The sequence below is a fragment of the Podarcis tiliguerta genome (genome assembly GCF_965153285.1).
Source record: "Podarcis tiliguerta genome assembly, chromosome: 12".
Taxonomy (NCBI): Eukaryota; Metazoa; Chordata; class Lepidosauria; order Squamata; family Lacertidae; genus Podarcis; species Podarcis tiliguerta.
Window position 1 is genome coordinate 28,188,704 of NC_139545.1, and position 17,804 is coordinate 28,206,507.

At 42.5% G+C, this 17,804-nt stretch overlaps 1 protein-coding gene across 2 annotated transcripts in view; it reads left to right on the top strand.

Annotated features, from left to right (window-relative positions):
• The window catches only part of CRPPA (CDP-L-ribitol pyrophosphorylase A), a 58,142-nt gene that overhangs the window by 23,470 nt on the left and 16,868 nt on the right, over window positions 1–17,804 (top strand). For both annotated transcript variants that reach the window (XR_014503530.1, XM_083405466.1), the window contains exons 5-9: window positions 1,524–1,569; window positions 7,581–7,672; window positions 8,325–8,417; window positions 14,200–14,292; window positions 15,647–15,769. Coding sequence is in view for 1 of the 2 variants with exons in the window: in XM_083405466.1 (XP_083261592.1) it covers window positions 1,524–1,569; window positions 7,581–7,672; window positions 8,325–8,417; window positions 14,200–14,292; window positions 15,647–15,769 (447 nt within the window). In the remaining variant the exon portion in view is untranslated. The remainder of the gene's footprint in view (window positions 1–1,523; window positions 1,570–7,580; window positions 7,673–8,324; window positions 8,418–14,199; window positions 14,293–15,646; window positions 15,770–17,804) is intronic.

The window sequence follows — 17,804 nt, forward strand, 5'->3', positions numbered from 1 at the left end:
CTAGTTCTCCTGGCAAAGTCAGCTTCCTGGCATGTCATTCTGTCCGTGTGCTACTCCACTCCACCTGCTGAATGTGTGGATGGACCGAAGTGTCAACAGCAGCCCGAAACAGGTTTCCTGGAGGGGTTAGGGCTGGGCCAGCCAACTATTGTTGGATCCCAAGCCACTCTCACTGCATCCTATGATCGCCTTGGTTCTATTTCAGGCCCAGTTGCCGCTTCAGCTCTAGGCTGACACAGGCTTCTCCCTCCAGCACCTCCTGCGCTTGCCACCATGTAGGGGGATTTGGATTGTACCCTTAATCTCTAAAAAACAAGGATTACTACAATATCATTAAAGTATGTGACATCATTATAAATGAATGGAGATACATTTTTTAATTAAAAAAATAGTGTATACATCTTGTGTTAAAAGAATTTCTAGGACTTATCCTTCCACATTTTTGTTATTATGTCTATGCTAAAATCATACTGTAACAACTGTTTTATATATCATTCTGTATCACGATGCAGTATATTCAGTTTATATAAGACATTTGTTACTACACACATACACAATAAATAAAATCTGTTTTGGTAATTTCTCTTTATTTTCTGGCGTCAGTTTTAAGCATGTGAGGTTCAGAGCAACCTATTCGTTTCACTACCAAAACTGACATAAGAGCTCTCCTCTATGAGATGTCTTGTTCAAAGAACACTCCTGCTCCGAAGTACTTTTTAGATCAGAACTAGTAATACATTCAGAGTACTACAGCAAGAGGATTGTTGTTTTTTAAAACAAAAGATGTTAACTCTAGATTTTGGGAAATAATGTAATTATCATAGTAATTTAGATGAACTTCTTGACATGAAGATATGTAAATTTACTATTTCACTAAAACAGAATAAAGGTGAACACTCTTAGAAAGAATATGGTAGACATATTTGGGTAAACCAAATGTAGCCATTTTTTAAAAGAATGATAAAATTAATACTGAACAGATTTTAAAGTTTAATACAAATACAGATTTGGAAGATCTTCTGATTTACATTTTTTCTCATGGCTTCTAGTGCTTTTTAAATATAATTTAGATATAATTAAGATATAATTAAATATAATACAGTAACTTGGAGCAGAGCTTTCAGTGTGGCTGTCCCTGTTCTGTAGAACAACATTCCTGTCAAGACACAACAGGTACCCACTATCTGCACTTTCTGGAAATAACTGAAGACCTTTTTCTCCCAACAAGCTTTCCCAGCTGAATGAATAGGTCTCTGCCTTATGCATACATTCTGTGTGTTTTTAAAATTATATTTTGTGTTTGTGTGTGTTTTAACTGTTTTTTAGTTCATCCATTATGCTTTGTACATAGCCTTGAGATGGAAGGCTACTAAAAATAGCAACAATAATAAAATGACAATATTATGTGTTGACAGTCTTTCAGTGTGGAAAATGGTCTTTAGGTACTTGTTGTGTGTGTGTGTGTGTGTGTGTGTGTTATTAAAAACTTGTGGAAGAACTAATTAGGTTTATCTGTCCTTTAGGTGACCTACAAGCGAGATCTGTATGCAGCTGATTCTTTAATTAAGGGTATGTGCTTGTTCTTGAGTCTGCCAGTTCATATAGTCACCAAGATGAAACCACATATTGTGTGTGAAAACACTAGAAATTAAAGTTGACTGGTAAAATAATAAAACCACATAAATAGCTTTAGCTTATTCCTTTAATCATGTAAAGTTGCATAAAGGAACCAGGCAAATGGAAAATAGGCCTTGGGCACTGTCTCTGATTCAAGTCAGACGATGCTGACCTTTCAACCAAAATGAAAGCCTATCCAAGGGGAAAACAGAACTTCAGGAAGTACATAATCAAGACATTAGTGAGGACTTCATTGTTCTGTGGATGGGCATTGCACCAGCAGGGAGATGCAGTGTGAAAGATCCATATGGCTAGTGACACTACACATCATGGTTGCTGCTGCACAGATTCAACTTGTATTGGCTTCTGTTTCAAGGCTCTAAAAGTGCCTTTGCAGATTCTTTCTTACTGAGAAATGTAAACATTCACCTTGCCATCACGTTGCTTCTTCACACTTCACTATGACAGATTCTCACATCTCATTTAGTGTTGCACTCCACATTTATTTGAGACAGATCTGCAACATTAGGCCTTTGACTCCGACTGCTTTGGCAGCAAGTCCCAACTCATCAAATCCCATCTAGCACTGTATTGCCAGCTCCATCTCTTGGAGACAGGACAGGGACCTGTCTTTGAGTGTTAGACTACCGTACATACAGCACACAGCTTGCTAAAGTCAAAGCAGCATGTCAGTCCACATGGAGAATCAAGGCAAGCCAAGTAGGAGAATCTAGGTTCAAAATTCAGTAACTTCCCAGGGGGCAGTGCTGTGGAGCTGGTCTAAGAGTCACAAAGGTCTGCAGCCAGGAGGAGGAGGAAGAAGAGGAAGAAGTCCTAGCTGACTGGTTTGGATAGAAAGAGATCTCTCTTTCTGTCTCCAAACTCCCGACAAGCTGCTGCTGTTCCTCATAGGATATGGTGATAGCAATCAGTGTAGCTTCTTAGAGAAACAGTGGAAGAGAACCAACTGAGCCTGACTGAGCTGCTTTCTCATCTGCAGTGTCTGTAGGGACTTGTTCTGTGCAATTCCCCCTCCCTGCATAGGGAAACCAGCCCTAGGAGCCATTAGTCAGTGGATACACTATGGTTCTGCCACACTGCGGCCTTTGACTTTTTGTAACAGTGTATTCTGAAAACATTTGGACCTGATTCTTCAAGTGGTTTAAATTTTAAGCCTGTTACTCTGGTTTTTAGTTGAATGGCCGTCATTGAAATTGGATCCTGGCTCCTCATTTTGCATATATTGGTTCATTTAGAAGATTCGCTGGAAAGTGTGATTTCTGGTGCACTTAGGTATCTAAAACAATTGTAGCTGCTTAAATATGGGGATTTCCTATGTCAAGGACTGATTTACAAATAAATACGGAACTAGTTACAATGAGCTAAAACCACACTTCATCTCGTATGTTTACCTATGTATTTAGGGATATTCTGTAAGCAAAGCAACATTGTATTTGTTGTGCAGACTTGTTTCGCCCACCCACAGCTGCTGTGCAAGCTCAGACTAACAAGTTTTTAAACTGGTTAACAATGCCAAGACTAAAAAAACTGAATTTAATTTACATAAACAAACCAGTCTGAAGCGATATGGATTTTCTTATTCTCTACAATGAGCACTTCTTGGCACATACTCTACTAGTCACTTTAGTAGAAACTAAAAATATCCAGACACATCTTATGTTTTCTATTTTCTTCTTTACCTTCTTCTTTTGGTACAATTGGGTAGTACATTCTGTTAAAATAATGACTCTATAAAATATTTTCTTAAGTCATTCAGATTTTTCTGTTTCTGTAGTATAAATGTTATACCAGTCAGTAATCTACAATGTCTTCACACAAAGGTACTTGACTATTAAGACTATTGAATTTTGAATACAAATTCTTCTTCTTTTTTTGTTCTACAAATATTTCCAACAAAGTTATCCAGCTGTAAAATATTCAGTTTCCTCTCAACATCTTATGGAAGTTAATGACATTTAAATATATTTTTAATTGCTGAGAAATTATATGCTAACTTAAGTCAGTTAATTGCAGTTGGTCTACACTGAGTACAGCATAGTAGGAGAGCACCCTTTGAAATTATGTGAATGACTTCAATGCATATAAAGTAACAGATGAGATTAATATAGCATATTCCCTAGGTTGCTTGAATTATTCCAGATTTGTGTGTATAGGGGAATTTGTGCATAGTATAAAAGGGAATTTGTATACGTCTCAAGCCACTTTTCCTCAATTCTTCCCAGCATATGCCTATACTTATTATAGCTCCTTAGGTGACATTTTACATAATGGCAACTGTCTTAGAAATGACTGTACTTAGGTAGTGTAGCTGCTGTGTATAAATCAGTAGGTGTGACAACTTCAGTAACTAGCCCAGCTGCAGTCTCACTGAACCCTTGATGAGAATTATGACAATGTAAATATTTGCACAGCAGCAACGTTACATGCCAACCCTAAATATAAATTGACCACAATGGGGCTTCTTTCCATGTAATATATTTAGGAATGGGATTTTACAATGGTATGCAAGTATTTGAAGTTGACCCATTTCTGTAGGCTATGTTAATGCAAATGCATTCCACTGTTTTATTGATTGAATCAGTGGTTGTGAGCTCCTCCTACAGAATTAGGATTGTACATAGCCAAACTATACATCTTATCTTACAGACTGTATGATCAGGTATAATGAAAGGGGATGAGATTTGGCTCTCCACAACTTGGCCAGAACTTGGATAAGAGACCACTAGCAGAATGCCATATATGTCACACCAGGGCCATGCTAATATGACATATCCATGTGTTTAAATCCAGCTTGCTTCAATCATGTAAAAAGTGAGGTTGTGGGAATCCAATGTAAAAAGGGAGGTGCAGTTAGGAGAGGCGGGGTTAACATTATCTTTATAGATGTATGATCATATTAACTTTGTGATTTAATGGCCTCTTATTTTGCATAATATAGTAGCTGATCAGTTTTATAATCATCTAAGACTATTTTGTATAGCAGTACAGTGGATAAAACTTTTAAACATTAACCTGGTTTAAGTACATCCATTATCAGAAGATAAGAACTGTCCAATGGTGCCTAATGGGAAGCTAAGCAAGTTAGAGTCTTACAAGTATCTGGCTGAAGAATGGCACTGCACAATTTTGTGAGTGTAAAATTTGAAGGAAAGCTATGTTTCAGTTCGCATATTTGGTAGGTTTGGCTTTAAAAGCAAACTGAATCAAATTTCTCTCCCATTCCTGTGGGTGAGCCAGGATTAGGGAGAGTTATCATACCAGGGATGGGAAACCGGTGGCCCTCCAGCAGTCCCTGGACTATAATGCCAGTCATCCTTGACCATTGGCCATGCTGGCTGGGGCTGGTGGGAGTTGTAGTCCTACAACATAAATCATAGTCACAGGCTCCCCATTCCTGTGAATCTGAGCTATGACCCAGGAAATCACTGGGTTGAATCTTGTCTCTGCCATAAAGCCACTCGGTGGTCTTAAGGGAGCCAAATTTCCGCTCAGCTACTCGTTATATGGGCATAATTATACATGGTAGTGGTTATAAGGATTACAGTAAGATACAGAATATGAAGTACTATGACCATCTGAAAGCGCCGTGCAAACATTAAGTTGTTATTCAGTAACATTTCCCTAGACATTTGAGCAGCAGTTTACAACAAATAAATGCAAACAATACCTTGTTGTTTCCCAATGTGATTGATCAAATCACAATTAAGATATGACATTAAAGAGTTTAAAAGAAATTAGTATATCATCTGCTTTTAATTATGTGAGCAGTATTTGGTGATCTGTATTACAAACGTAATCCTACCTATGCAAATACAGCTAACAAGTTCCAAATGCTTTAGGAAAGCTTAGCTAAAGTTTTCTGCTGTAGGCAATATAAGCTGTTGATAAAGGACACATTCCATTCTTTTAAACTGAGCACTGATGTAGGTAAGAAAAATATAATGATCATTCAAGTACCAAACAATGTGGTTCCAATATGTTAAACATTTGATTCACTATCTTCATAAAATGATTTCTTAAAGTGTAATGGTGTTCCATTTTTTAGCTTTGTCTTTCTTTAACAACCAATGTTGGAAAAATAATAGAACATGTTTAATAATAATAAAAAGCATTCTTAATGCTCTTGAAGTAAAACAGGTAAGAACTTGCTGGATGTGCAGACAATGTGGCGCATGTCTGTCTCTCTCCCCCTTCTCATATTATTAGTCTGCAAATAGGGAAACCTCATCCTGCAGTTAGGATGACTCATTTAGAAAAGTAGTTAGAACCTGGATAGTACAAAAACATCCTGAAAAAATCTCTTTAAGGATTTCTTCCCCTAGGGCAACTATATATTTGAACCTCCAGTTGAAACATGTAAAGCTTCAGTCTCCCTTTCAGGGATACCTTGAAATGTGCATTCAAAAATAGGTGAAGAATGAACCTATAATTTTTAGAACTGTTGCTCTGCCTTGCACACTTGCTTGACTACTGAATTATGTGATCCCAAATTCTAGCAGTAATGAGAAATTAATGTTTAGAAATTAATATATTCACTGTGGGGCTGCCCTCAAGGAATAAATCACTTATTATGCCCTTCTTGGACATACCACCTCATTGTGCAGCCACATGCTCCTCCATTCAAATGAACATACTCCTTTTATATTAGTGGTATCTAACTTATCCCTAGTTGTACTTGCATTGACAGTAGCACCCTTTCCCCCTTTACTGGAGTGTAGGTAGTTTCTGCTCTGTTCCCACTTCACAGGAATAGAGTGTGGGTGCTCAAATCCCACTTGAATTAAGTGAGTTGTGTAACAAAGGATAATCATATGTCGAAGTTTTTTATGCTAAATACACTTAGGGCTTTGTTCATTAGTATTTCTTCACATAGAATGCAATCCTAGGTAGCCAATGAACAGATGGGGTGAAAAATGAGTGCACTGAAATTATTATTATTTGATGTAGCTGGTCATATAGGGGAACAGATCAGTTATCTGGGCTGCCTGTTTTTCAGGCTTCTATTAAAATGTCATAAACTCCTTTGATTATGTGAATGCTTTGCTCCTGCATGCACTGTTGGCTGCTTAATATTGCACCCAGTAGGTCAGTTCATATGCAGTGCCAAATCATAGTTACGCAATATGGGAACAAGCACACTCACTCTTCCTCTTGCACACTCCGTGTAATTGGTTACTTTCCTGGCTTGAGGCAAATCATAGTATGCTCTTTGCATCCCAACTGGTTGGTGCTTGCCTTCCAAACCAAAATCATAAAGCATGGTTTGAAGCTTGTTTGCAAGCCTGATTTTGGAGGGCAAATGCAAACGATTGTTTGCTGCAACTGAGGAAGTAATTTAAGTGCAGTGTGCAGTAGGAGGGTGCATGGAACACAAGGCTTGGTCATGTAACGTAGATGGGATGACAGATGCAGTGGGAGAAATGGATACACAACTACACCAACGGAAATAGAACTAAGAAATCTTATTATATTAAGTTCCTTTTTATTCCAGAGTTACAGTGGCTTTTGAATCATGGTTTTTACACATGTAATGGTTTGCCAAACAACACAAAAAAGAAAGAGTAGGGAATACCCTTCCTCCCAAAAGGACCCATGGGATAAAACACTGGGCTGTTTATGGTCAGTTCTTTTTTCACAAACTTGAGTTGTCTTTGAATTGGATAGGGATGGTATCTGTAATAGTAGCCAGGAAGTTAAATTTAACAGTCCTCAGGTTGGGGGAAGGGAGTATTTTCATGGTAGCTGATGATATATCTAACCCTGTATTTACCCGTATATAACCCTTGTCATAAAACCTTTTTTCCAAGTGCAGAAAACACGATTCCTCTTTCTATAAAAACAAACCCTGCCTAAAATAATTGTTTACTGAAATAAGTCAGAGAATTGATGATGATGATGATAACAACTGTTTCCCCCCTCTGCTTTAAATTTTCTTTTTTTAGACACCATATCACAACAAGTTTGTGTTCTCACTAATATGAAGGAAGATGCCGTGCAAGTAGGACTTCATGAAACACTGAAGAGTCATGTGAAAGTAAGTACTAGATTTTGATTCTCAACATCATCAACATAAGGAGAATTCCAATGTGAAAGATATGTACAAGTATTATTTTTTTAGCATGCACTGCACTAAATGCAGTGGCCTCTGGCATTTTTTCCCCCAAGGGATGATTATAGCTTGGGTTGAATTGGCATCCTGAGTTGGTTTTCCTTTTAGATTCCCAGAACACATGCAGCTGATCAATCACTCCTTGTACCAGGGTATTTAATACATTGCTTCCTTCCTTGGGTCTTATTACAGTCAGTCAGGACAGTCAGATCATGCCCAGCTATAGGCCTCCTTAGCCAGTCCAAGCAGAACGCTTTTTTAGTATTTTGAAAAGCGTTCTGCTTGGACTGGCTAAGGAGGCCTATAGCTGGGCATGAAATGAGTTTATGGCCTGGTTCCATTAAATCATAGTTTAGAAATTTCCCACAATGAACACTCCTAGTTCACATCAAACCATTGTGGGAGCTGGGCCTGAGTATGCTTGTTCTGTTCATGAGTATGATGATACAAAGTGTTACTTACATTGTTTAAAAGTGGTAGTTAACACATGGATTCTTCAGTGGTTTGTGGTTTAAGATGTGCAGGATAACAACATTAGGGGAGTATTCATTAATACAATCTTAATTTCCCTTTTCAGCTGGTTAAAGCTATATCAACGTCCCTTTGCAAAAATGAAAGTCATCTACAAAATATATTACTAGGACAATGCTACAACTTTATTTGCATAAATGTAAGTATTATGGAAGATCAAAGGCAGTCTCCGAGCACATATTTTAACTTTACAGCATCACTTAGATGCATTGTCCTTGGTAAAATTGGCGTCCTTACAAGCTTCATGGTCTGTTGTCAAACTGATGAAACTCAGGCCTGCAATTGTGAAGGACAGGTTTTAGTTTAACAGAGCCATATGTCGTATGTAGACATCAGTTCTGTCAGTTTGATACTTGGACTGTTGGCTCAGGCAGAGTAATGTTGATATATTTTACAACCAGATACATCCCATTTAAAGTTGTATTCATATTCTTAATACATTGTAGAAAGTTATTCCTAAATTAGAACAATTATTGTCTTTTAAATTTCATTTTTTACAGTATTTCCACTATATTTACTACTATATGTCCATAAAGCCATAACTTTAGGAAAAACGGTTAAGTAACTTTGAAAGAGTATAACACACTTCACAAAATCCTTACTGCTTTTGATCCCAAAGTGTCTCTGTGATTACCTCAATTGTAATCAGTAAGACATTTTTCCCCAATCAGGCAATCCTGTTTTTTCATTATGCTGCAACTTGGCTTGTTTGTATGAGATTATTGATTTTTATCAGAAGTTATTTATATGATTGTTAACATATTAGACAGATTGCTATTTAAAAATACTTTCTTCTATTTGCTCTGCCAACACATTTCTTTGATGCACCTGCTGTGTTGCCAAGGCAGAATTTGTCTCTTCTACAGTGAAGTTACATTTGTTTGTGGCTCCATAAATAATAATAATAATAATAATAATAATAATAATAATAATAATAATAATATAATTTATTATTTATACCCCGCCCATCTGGCCGGGTTTCCCCAGCCACTCTGGGCGGCTTCCAAAAGAATATTAAAATACTGTGATACATCAAACATTAAAAGCTTCCCTAAACAGGGCTGCCTTCAGATGTCTTCTAAAAGTCTGGTAGTTGTTGTTCTCTTTGACATCTGGTGGGAGGGCGTTCCACAGGGAGGGCGCCACTACCGAGAAGGCCCTCTGCCTGGTTCCCTGTAACTTGGCTTCTCGCAGTGAGGGAACCGCCAGAAGGCCCTCGGTGCTGGACCTCAGTGTCCGGGTAGAGCGATGGGGGTGGAGACGCTCCTTCAGGTATACTGGACCGAGGCCGTTTAGGGCTTTAAAGGTCAGCACCAACACTTTGAATTGTGCTCGGAAACGTACTGGGAGCCAATGTAGGTCTTTCAAGACCGGTGTTATATGGTCTCGGCGGCTGCTCCCAGACACCAGTCTGGCCGCTGCATTCTGGATTAGTTGTAGTTTCCGGGTCACCTTCAAAGGTAGCCCCACGTAGAGCGCATTGCAGTAGTCCAAGCGGGAGATAACCAGAGCATGCACCACTCTGGCAAGGCAGTCCGCGGGCAGATAGGGTCTCAGCCTACGTACCAGATGGAGCTGGTACACAGCTGCCCTGGACACGGATTTAACCTGTGCCTCCATGGACAGCTGTGAGTCCAAAATGACTCCCAGGCTGTGCACCTGGTCCTTCAGGGGCACAGTTACCCCATTCAGGACCAGGAAATCCTCCACACCTGCCCGCCTCCTGTCCCCCAGAAACAGTACTTCTGTCTTGTCAGGATTCAATCTCAATCTGTTTGCCGCCATCCATCCTCCAACCGCCTCCAGACACTCACACAGGACCGTCACCGCCTTCACTGGTTCTGATTTGAAAGAGAGGTAGAGCTGGGTATCATCCGCATACTGATGAACACCCAGCCCAAACCTCCTGATGATCTCTCCCAGCGGCTGCATATAGATGTTAAAAAGCATGGGGGAGAGGACAGAACCCTGAGGCACCCCACAAGTGAGAGCCCAGGGGTCTGAACACTCATCCCCCACCACAACTTTCTGAACACGGCCCAGGAGGAAGGAGCGGAACCACTGTATGACAGTACCCCCAGCTCCCAGCCCCTCAAGACGGTCCAGAAGGATGTTATGGTCGATGGTATCAAACGCCGCTGAGAGATCCAGCAGAACTAGGAAACAGCTCTCACCTTTGTCCCTAGCCCGCCGGAGATCATCAACCAGTGCGACCAAGGCAGTTTCAGTCCCGTGATGAGGCCTGAATCCCGACTGGAAGGGATCCAAATGGTCCGCTTCTTCCAGGCGTGCCTGGAGTTGTTCAGCCACCACTCGCTCAATCACCTTGCCCAAGAATGGAAGATTTGAGACTGGGCGATAGTTGGCCATCGTGGCCGCATCTAAAGATGGTTTTTTAAGAAGCGGTTTAATAACCGCCTCTTTCAGCGGGTCTGGGAAGACTCCCTCACGGAGGGAAGCATTCACCACCCCACGAAGCCCATCGCCCAGCCCTTCCCAGCTAGCTTTTATAAGCCAGGATGGGCAAGGATCAAGGAGACAGGTGGTTGGTTTCACTCGTCCAAGCAGCCTGTCCACATCCTCGGAGGTAACAGATTGGAATTGATCCCACGCAATTTGACTAGACAGGACTCTAGCACTCTCCCGCCCCGGCCCTGCTCCCACGGTGGCATCGACCTCTTCCCGAATCTGAGCGACTTTATCTGCAAAAAACTTTGCAAAATCATTGCAGGAGATCATGTGGCCCGTACTGGGCCCCGATGTAGCAGGTGGTTCCGCTAGATTGCGGACCACCTGAAAAAGTCTCCTGCTGCTGTTTTCTGCAGATGCAATAGAGGCGGTGAAGAAAGTCTTCTTCGCCGTCGCTACTGCCACTTGGTAGGCTCGACATTGAGCTCTAACCTGTGTCCGGTCAGCTTCAGAATGGGTCCTCCGCCACCGGCGCTCTAGCCGTCTCAACGATTGTTTCATTGCCCTCAGATCCGTGGAAAACCACGGGGCTGTCCGGGCTCCATGCAATCGGAGAGGGCGCTTCGGAGCCAAACAGTCAATAGCCCTGGTTAACTCCACATTCCAGCGGGCCACCAGGGAATCAACTGAAAGGCCATCAACATGGGATAAAGCATCCCCTACCACTCTCTGGAAACCATTAGGATCCATTAAGTGGCGGGGGCGGACCATCCGAATCGGTCCCACCTCCCTGCAGAGGGGAAGGGTCGCGGAGAAGTCAAGTTGCACCAGGAAGTGATCTGACCATGGCACTTCTTTTGTTTTGCTTTTACTTAGTGTCAGATCACCAACATCCATTGAGGTAAACACCAGGTCCAAGGCATGTCCGTGGCTATGGGTTGGGCCAAACTTATTCAGGGACAGCCCCATGGAGGCCATGCTTTCCACGAAGTCCCGAGCGGCCCCTTGTAAGGTCGTGTCGGCATGGATATTAAAATCCCCTAGGACAACCAAACTAGGTGTCTCCAGGAGGACATCCGCCACGACCTGAAGCAGCTCGGGCAGGGAATCCTTGGTGCAGCGGGGAGGTCGGTACACCAGAAGGAATCCTGTACTGCCCCTATTGCCCAACTTCCAGAACATGCACTCAGAAAACTGGGTCTTCCCAATAGGACGCCTGGTGCAAGCTAATGACTTCCTAAAAATCACTGCAACCCCCCCTCCCCGCCCACAAGGCCTGGGTTGCTGTGCGTAAGAGAAACCTGGTGGACAAGCAGCGGCAAGAACAGGCCCATCTGCTTCATCCAACCAAGTCTCTGTTACACATGCCAGGTCAAATCCTCCATCCATGATCAAGTCATGGATTGCAGTGGTTTTATGAATCATTGACCTGGCATTGCACAGCAGCACCTTCAGGTCATGTGGGTATCCCTTGCTGATTCTAGTATCCGTCCGGTCAGGACCAGACCCGGAGGCAGGGATAGTCCTCAGACAACGACTAAACCTGCCTCCTCTGTAATGACAAGGTCTGGTCTTAGCGTAACTCCTCCTCCTACCCGTGATCACTGAGATCGGTTGTCCCAGCGCATCCCCCTCTGTGGAACATGCCCCAGCCATTTTGTTGGCTGGGACCCACTCCCCGGCAGCCCTGACCCCTCCCCTTAAGAACAAAATAAGACCTTAAAACAATAAATACAAAAACAAAAGACCCCAGAAAACAAAAAACAATACAAATAAAAAACTATAAAAATTACAAATCCGTTAAAAACAAGCAAATTCCCAACTAAACATCCATCCCACCCCCATCCACGTCCCCGCACATACAAAAAAAATTAAATAAAAAGGACAAGGAAAAATTTAAAACATTTTTAAAAAAAGTTCTGCGCCACTCTGGAACCCCCTGGGCCGCAGCAGCAGTGACAGCAATCGTCCCTGTGAGGCCTGTCAGGCCCCGCCCCGGGCCAGATGGTAAGTGGCAGGAAGGAGCAGGGCCCTCAGACACCCACACAGGAGAATCCTCCGGGGCAGCAGAGCGCAGCAGCAGTCCTTGTGAGGCTTCAGGCCCCGCCCCGGGCCAGATGGTAAGTGGCAGGAAGGAGCAGGGCCTTCAGACACCCACACAGGAGAATCCTCCTGGGCAGCAGAGCGCAGCAGCAGTCCTTGTGAGGCTTCAGGCCCCGCCCCGGGCCAGATGGTAAGTGGCAGGAAGGAGCAGGGCCCTCAGACACCCACACAGGAGAATCCTCCTGGGCAGCAGAGCGCAGCAGCAGTCCTTGTGAGGCTTCAGGCCCCGCCCCGGGCCAGATGGTAAGTGGCAGGAAGGAGCAGGGCCTTCAGACACCCACACAGGAGAATCCTCCTGGGCAGCAGAGCGCAGCAGCAGTCCTTGTGAGGCTTCAGGCCCCGCCCCGGGCCAGATGGTAAGTGGCAGGAAGGAGCAGGGCCCTCAGACACCCACACAGGAGAATCCTCCTGGGCAGCAGAGCGCAGCAGCAGTCCTTGTGAGGCTTCAGGCCCCGCCCCGGGCCAGATGGTGAGTGGCAGGAAGGAGCAGGGCCCTCAGACACCCACACAGGAGAATCCTCCTGGGCAGCAGAGCGCAGCAGTCCTTATGAGGCTTCAGGCCCCGCCCCAGGCCAGATGGTGAGTGGCAGGAGGAGCAGGGCCCTCAGACACCCACACAGGAGAATCCTCCTGGGCAGCAGAGCGCAGCAGTCCTTATGAGGCTTCAGGCCCCGCCCCAGGCCAGATGGTGAGTGGCAGGAAGGAGCAGGGCCCTCAGACACCCACACAGGAGAATCCTCCTGGGCAGCAAGGCGCAGCAGTCCCTGTGAGGCTTCAGGCCCCGCCCCGGGCCAGATGGTGAGTGGCAGGAAGGAGCAGGGCCCTCAGACACCCACACAGGAGAATCCTCCTGGGCAGCAAGGCGCAGCAGTCCTTATGAGGCTTCAGGCCCCGCCCCAGGCCAGATGGTGAGTGGCAGGAAGGAGCAGGGCCCTCAGACACCCACACAGGAGAATCCTCCTGTAGGCACTTTTCTTTCCTTATGGAAAAATTCGCTTAGATTATTTTTTGTCCATTACAAATCCTGAGATTCTGTAACCCTACAATGCACAGGAAAGGGGAATCCAGTTGTAATATTAGTGCAATACTACAAATGTATTGTTATTTTATTGGTCATATAGCACCACTTCAGTGGAGATCAACTTCATAAAGTACAAGGGGATAGGTCCTTCCCCTGAGGGATTTACAGTAACACAAAAAAGACAGCAGAGGAAAGGGGAGAAAGTAGTAAATTAGGGAATAATATCCTTTTATTTACATTACATGTGCTTCATTTGTTACAGTAGGGTATAGGCTTGAGGGAGATAGGCCCCAGCCTCCCTGAGCAAGAGAAATTTATAGTGTAATTAAATAAGTACATTGTGCATCTTAAAAGCATTCTTCTTAACTGGAAATTTGTTTTTCTTTAGGATAACCTGTCTAACTTCCAAGAAACACATCAGTTAGTAGAAATACTTGAAAACACAAATGCTTCTCTTTTATACTCTGTTGTTCTTATCTCGGTAGGTTAATATATTACATTATTATATTATAAAGTATATTTTCTAATGCATCAGACTACATATGAGATTCTGTTTTTAAGCATCAGTGTCACCTCTGTAACATGTAATAGATACCAAATAGAGGCAAGTCAAAACTATATTATTTATTGAATACTTATTGTCAGGGTGCATGGGGTTTTAGGGGAGGGGTAGTACCTCTGGCAGGGGACATACTGTGCTCCTTCTGGGATAGTCTGTCCACCTTTGGTCCACACCCTGCACTAAGCTCTCACCTGTGACTCCTCTACAAAAATCTGGAGTGGAGCACTTAAGAAGGTTGGCTGGTGCCCTTTACGCCTCCTTCCAGCAACTCCTGCAGCCAAGCTGGTGCCAACTGTATTGCTCTGCCTTCCTTTGGACCACATCAGCAAGGCTGGGAGAAGGGTCTTGTCATCTGGGCAGGCCAGGACCTCCATATACACTGCCTAGACTTGCGCCCCGGGGATGTCATTTTGGTCCTGCTAACATAGTGTTTGAGACAGATGAATGCCAACAACTTGTTGTAAAATTCCATGCTTTTCCAGAATAGGATTGTCTAATCATGTTGGTGGTGTGTCTTGTCACCTCTAACTCCAGCTGAAGTTTTAAAGGGAAATTTCTGCACCAGAATAACATTTAAAGCAATGTACTAAAATAGTAAGCAGGGTTGGTATGGTACTTTTCTTTGATAGTATTGGAGAACCACTCTATCTGCTTTGCAATCGTTTGCATGTTAAATCAGAAGTAAGTTTCACTGTGTCCAGTCAAGCTTGCCCCCTTGGAAGTGTGATTATGTTTGCATCTGTTGGCCAAACTAATCCGACTGATGGTGATGGTGTGAAGATCTGTAGCAGACCTGTCACACTTTACTAAGTCCAGGTGGCAGTGGAACCATCCTGTGGAAGCTGGTTGTGTGTATCCTTTTTGCTTCCTCCTATTGACTCCAGTTGATGGGCATTAACTATGCTAGATTCAAGCTCAGTTTAGAGGCATGTCAGTGAAACAAGAGAGCTTAAGATTCTGTGGATCTTTGGTCACTCATGATGTGCCTCTAAACCACACCATTTTTTATTCCACCACTGGTGGAGCACCACCAGCAAAGCATCAAGAATGGGAGAAGGTTTCACTGCTATCCAGGAAGAACCTCCCTCTCTGCCAGAGGTCCTTTTTTTTTTTGCCTGCAGATACTATTAGGACCATTGGACCAAGGATTTCACAGAATATTTTCTTTGGTGCAGTTCTAAGTAGCAATAAATCGACTTTCTTTACTTTTTTGTTTCTTGGGAATTTAGTTAATTTTTTTAAAATTAGTTTTTCTCTTCTCTCCCTTTGTTAGGTATACTTGGATTTTTTCGAAAATGTGTCTTTTATCAGTGCGATGCAAAGATTTGCTAAATTTGCAAAGGAGGTGGAAAAGAAAAATATTTTGCTATATGGTCTCAGTATACATTACCAAAAGGTATGTAGCTGAATGAATGTGAAGTATATGTGATTTACCTATTTATGAATGGATTTTTTTGACCCACCTGATTTGATGTTTTTTTTTAAGTTTTTAAAAATCTGAAGGGTGACAAAAATACAACTGTTTTTTTTAGGTTGGAAAAGTTCCTGTCCATTTTTGTTGTTCTGCAGAATCCTTAATGTGGTTTACAGATATTAGTAATAAAAAAAGTCCCAGCCCCTATGCTTACAGTCTGAGAGACTTGATGCAAAAAAAGGGGGGTTTAGGAAGGAGGAGAAGCCTGAACGTTAGGAGGAACATCTTAAAAGTGAGAGCAGTTCAACAATGGAACTAATTACCTGGAACAAAGTGGGGTGGCCTCTCTTCACTGAAAGACTTTAAGTGGAGACTGGACAGCCAGTTTTTGAGGATGCTCTAATTCTGAATTCCCTCATTGAGCTTCGGGTTGGACGGGATTGCCTATTGGGTTCCTTCCAACTTCATGGTTCTGAGAGGAATTTGTGATTAAAAGCCTAAGTAGGTTTCTGAGAAAGCCATGTAATCCCAGTATAATGAGGGATACTGGAGTACAGTTCCTTCTGGCTCTGTTTATATATCACACTCTGCATTGGGGAATTGTCATTTTAAATGTCAGTCCTTGAATAATTGCCTGGAGCCATTCTTGGTGTCAAGTAAGTATAATTCCATGTATAATGCCAAGAACGTATCTCGTGTGTCACAGCAGCACTTTCTGTGCGTAAGAAACCAAGGAAGACAGATCTTCACTAAAATCTATGCTTTCAAATAAAATCAGCTGCATTGTTGTTGATGACACTTGCTGCATTTTCTTGTGAAATGCATGAGGGCAAATCTGTGATGACATAATAGTGCAGAAACAGAGAATAATTCCTAAAAGGATCCAAGATCAGTCTGACTTGATCACCTACATAGCAATATCGTCAGGGAGTGCTATAGGACTGGTTGACGCATGAGGCCCTGTGTGATCACACTGGAAGGGAACAGGGTGTAAGGCTCAAAGCCAGGACATATGATGATATTTGTGTGGTTTATATGAATTGGCACCTCCACATAGATCGCATATTGTCAGCTTGCTAATGCCAGAAATTGTAGCCGTAGCTCACAGAACTCAGCTATGCACATACTGGATGTGCGACTGTACCAGTTCACAGAAATTATGCTTCCAGACAAATCCAGTTGTTACCTTGGCAGCTTCTCCACCCTCTCTTTCACAGTGCATGGTTGAAGTTCAATTCATATGTGAATCTAGTCTAAATCATTAGGTACTTGTGCCAGAGGGCCCGCTGAGCTCTGGGTTTCCCTGTGAATCTCCACTGCTTTTTAAAGGGCATGTTCTTACCATTCATGCTACACCTTTGCTGCAGGTATTGCCATTTAAAGGGCGATGTCAGGGCTTCCATTTAAATGTAGGTAAACTTGGTTAAGAAGAATACCGACAGCAGATGTGTAACAGCTTTTTGAGTACATTTTTCTTTCAGTACAAACTAAAAACTGGATGCCTGATTTAGTAGTTCTTGTAAATGAAAGCTCTAGAAAGGCTAATCTCATTAAAGCTTGAAATGCTTATTCTAAAAAGGCAAAGTTTCCCTTTCTCAGTCCATTTCCAAGCGAGGGCTGTGTTTGTCATTAAAAAATTCCGATGTTTCACCAAGGGTGGTATTTTGTTTTCAATTTGTGGGAGAGCATTTAAATTTGTGGTTAATTTTTGAAATTACTTGTGTGACTACTTCAGGCATTTAAATACTGGATTATTCTTCTCTAATATTACCTTACTTTTTCTGCTTTTGGCTGGGAAAACATTGAGGATTTTTTGTTCCAGAAAGATAAATCAATTAACTGAGAGAAATGTTTTGCAATCCTTCTCCAAATGGAGTATATGAACCTTTCCCATCCTTTCTTCACAACAATCCTGTGAGGCATTTGCCACAACATCGCTTACAGTGTTTCATGGTTTAATGGATATCTCTCAGGCCCATATCCAATGGTTTAGGAAACATATGCAGTACAGGCAACT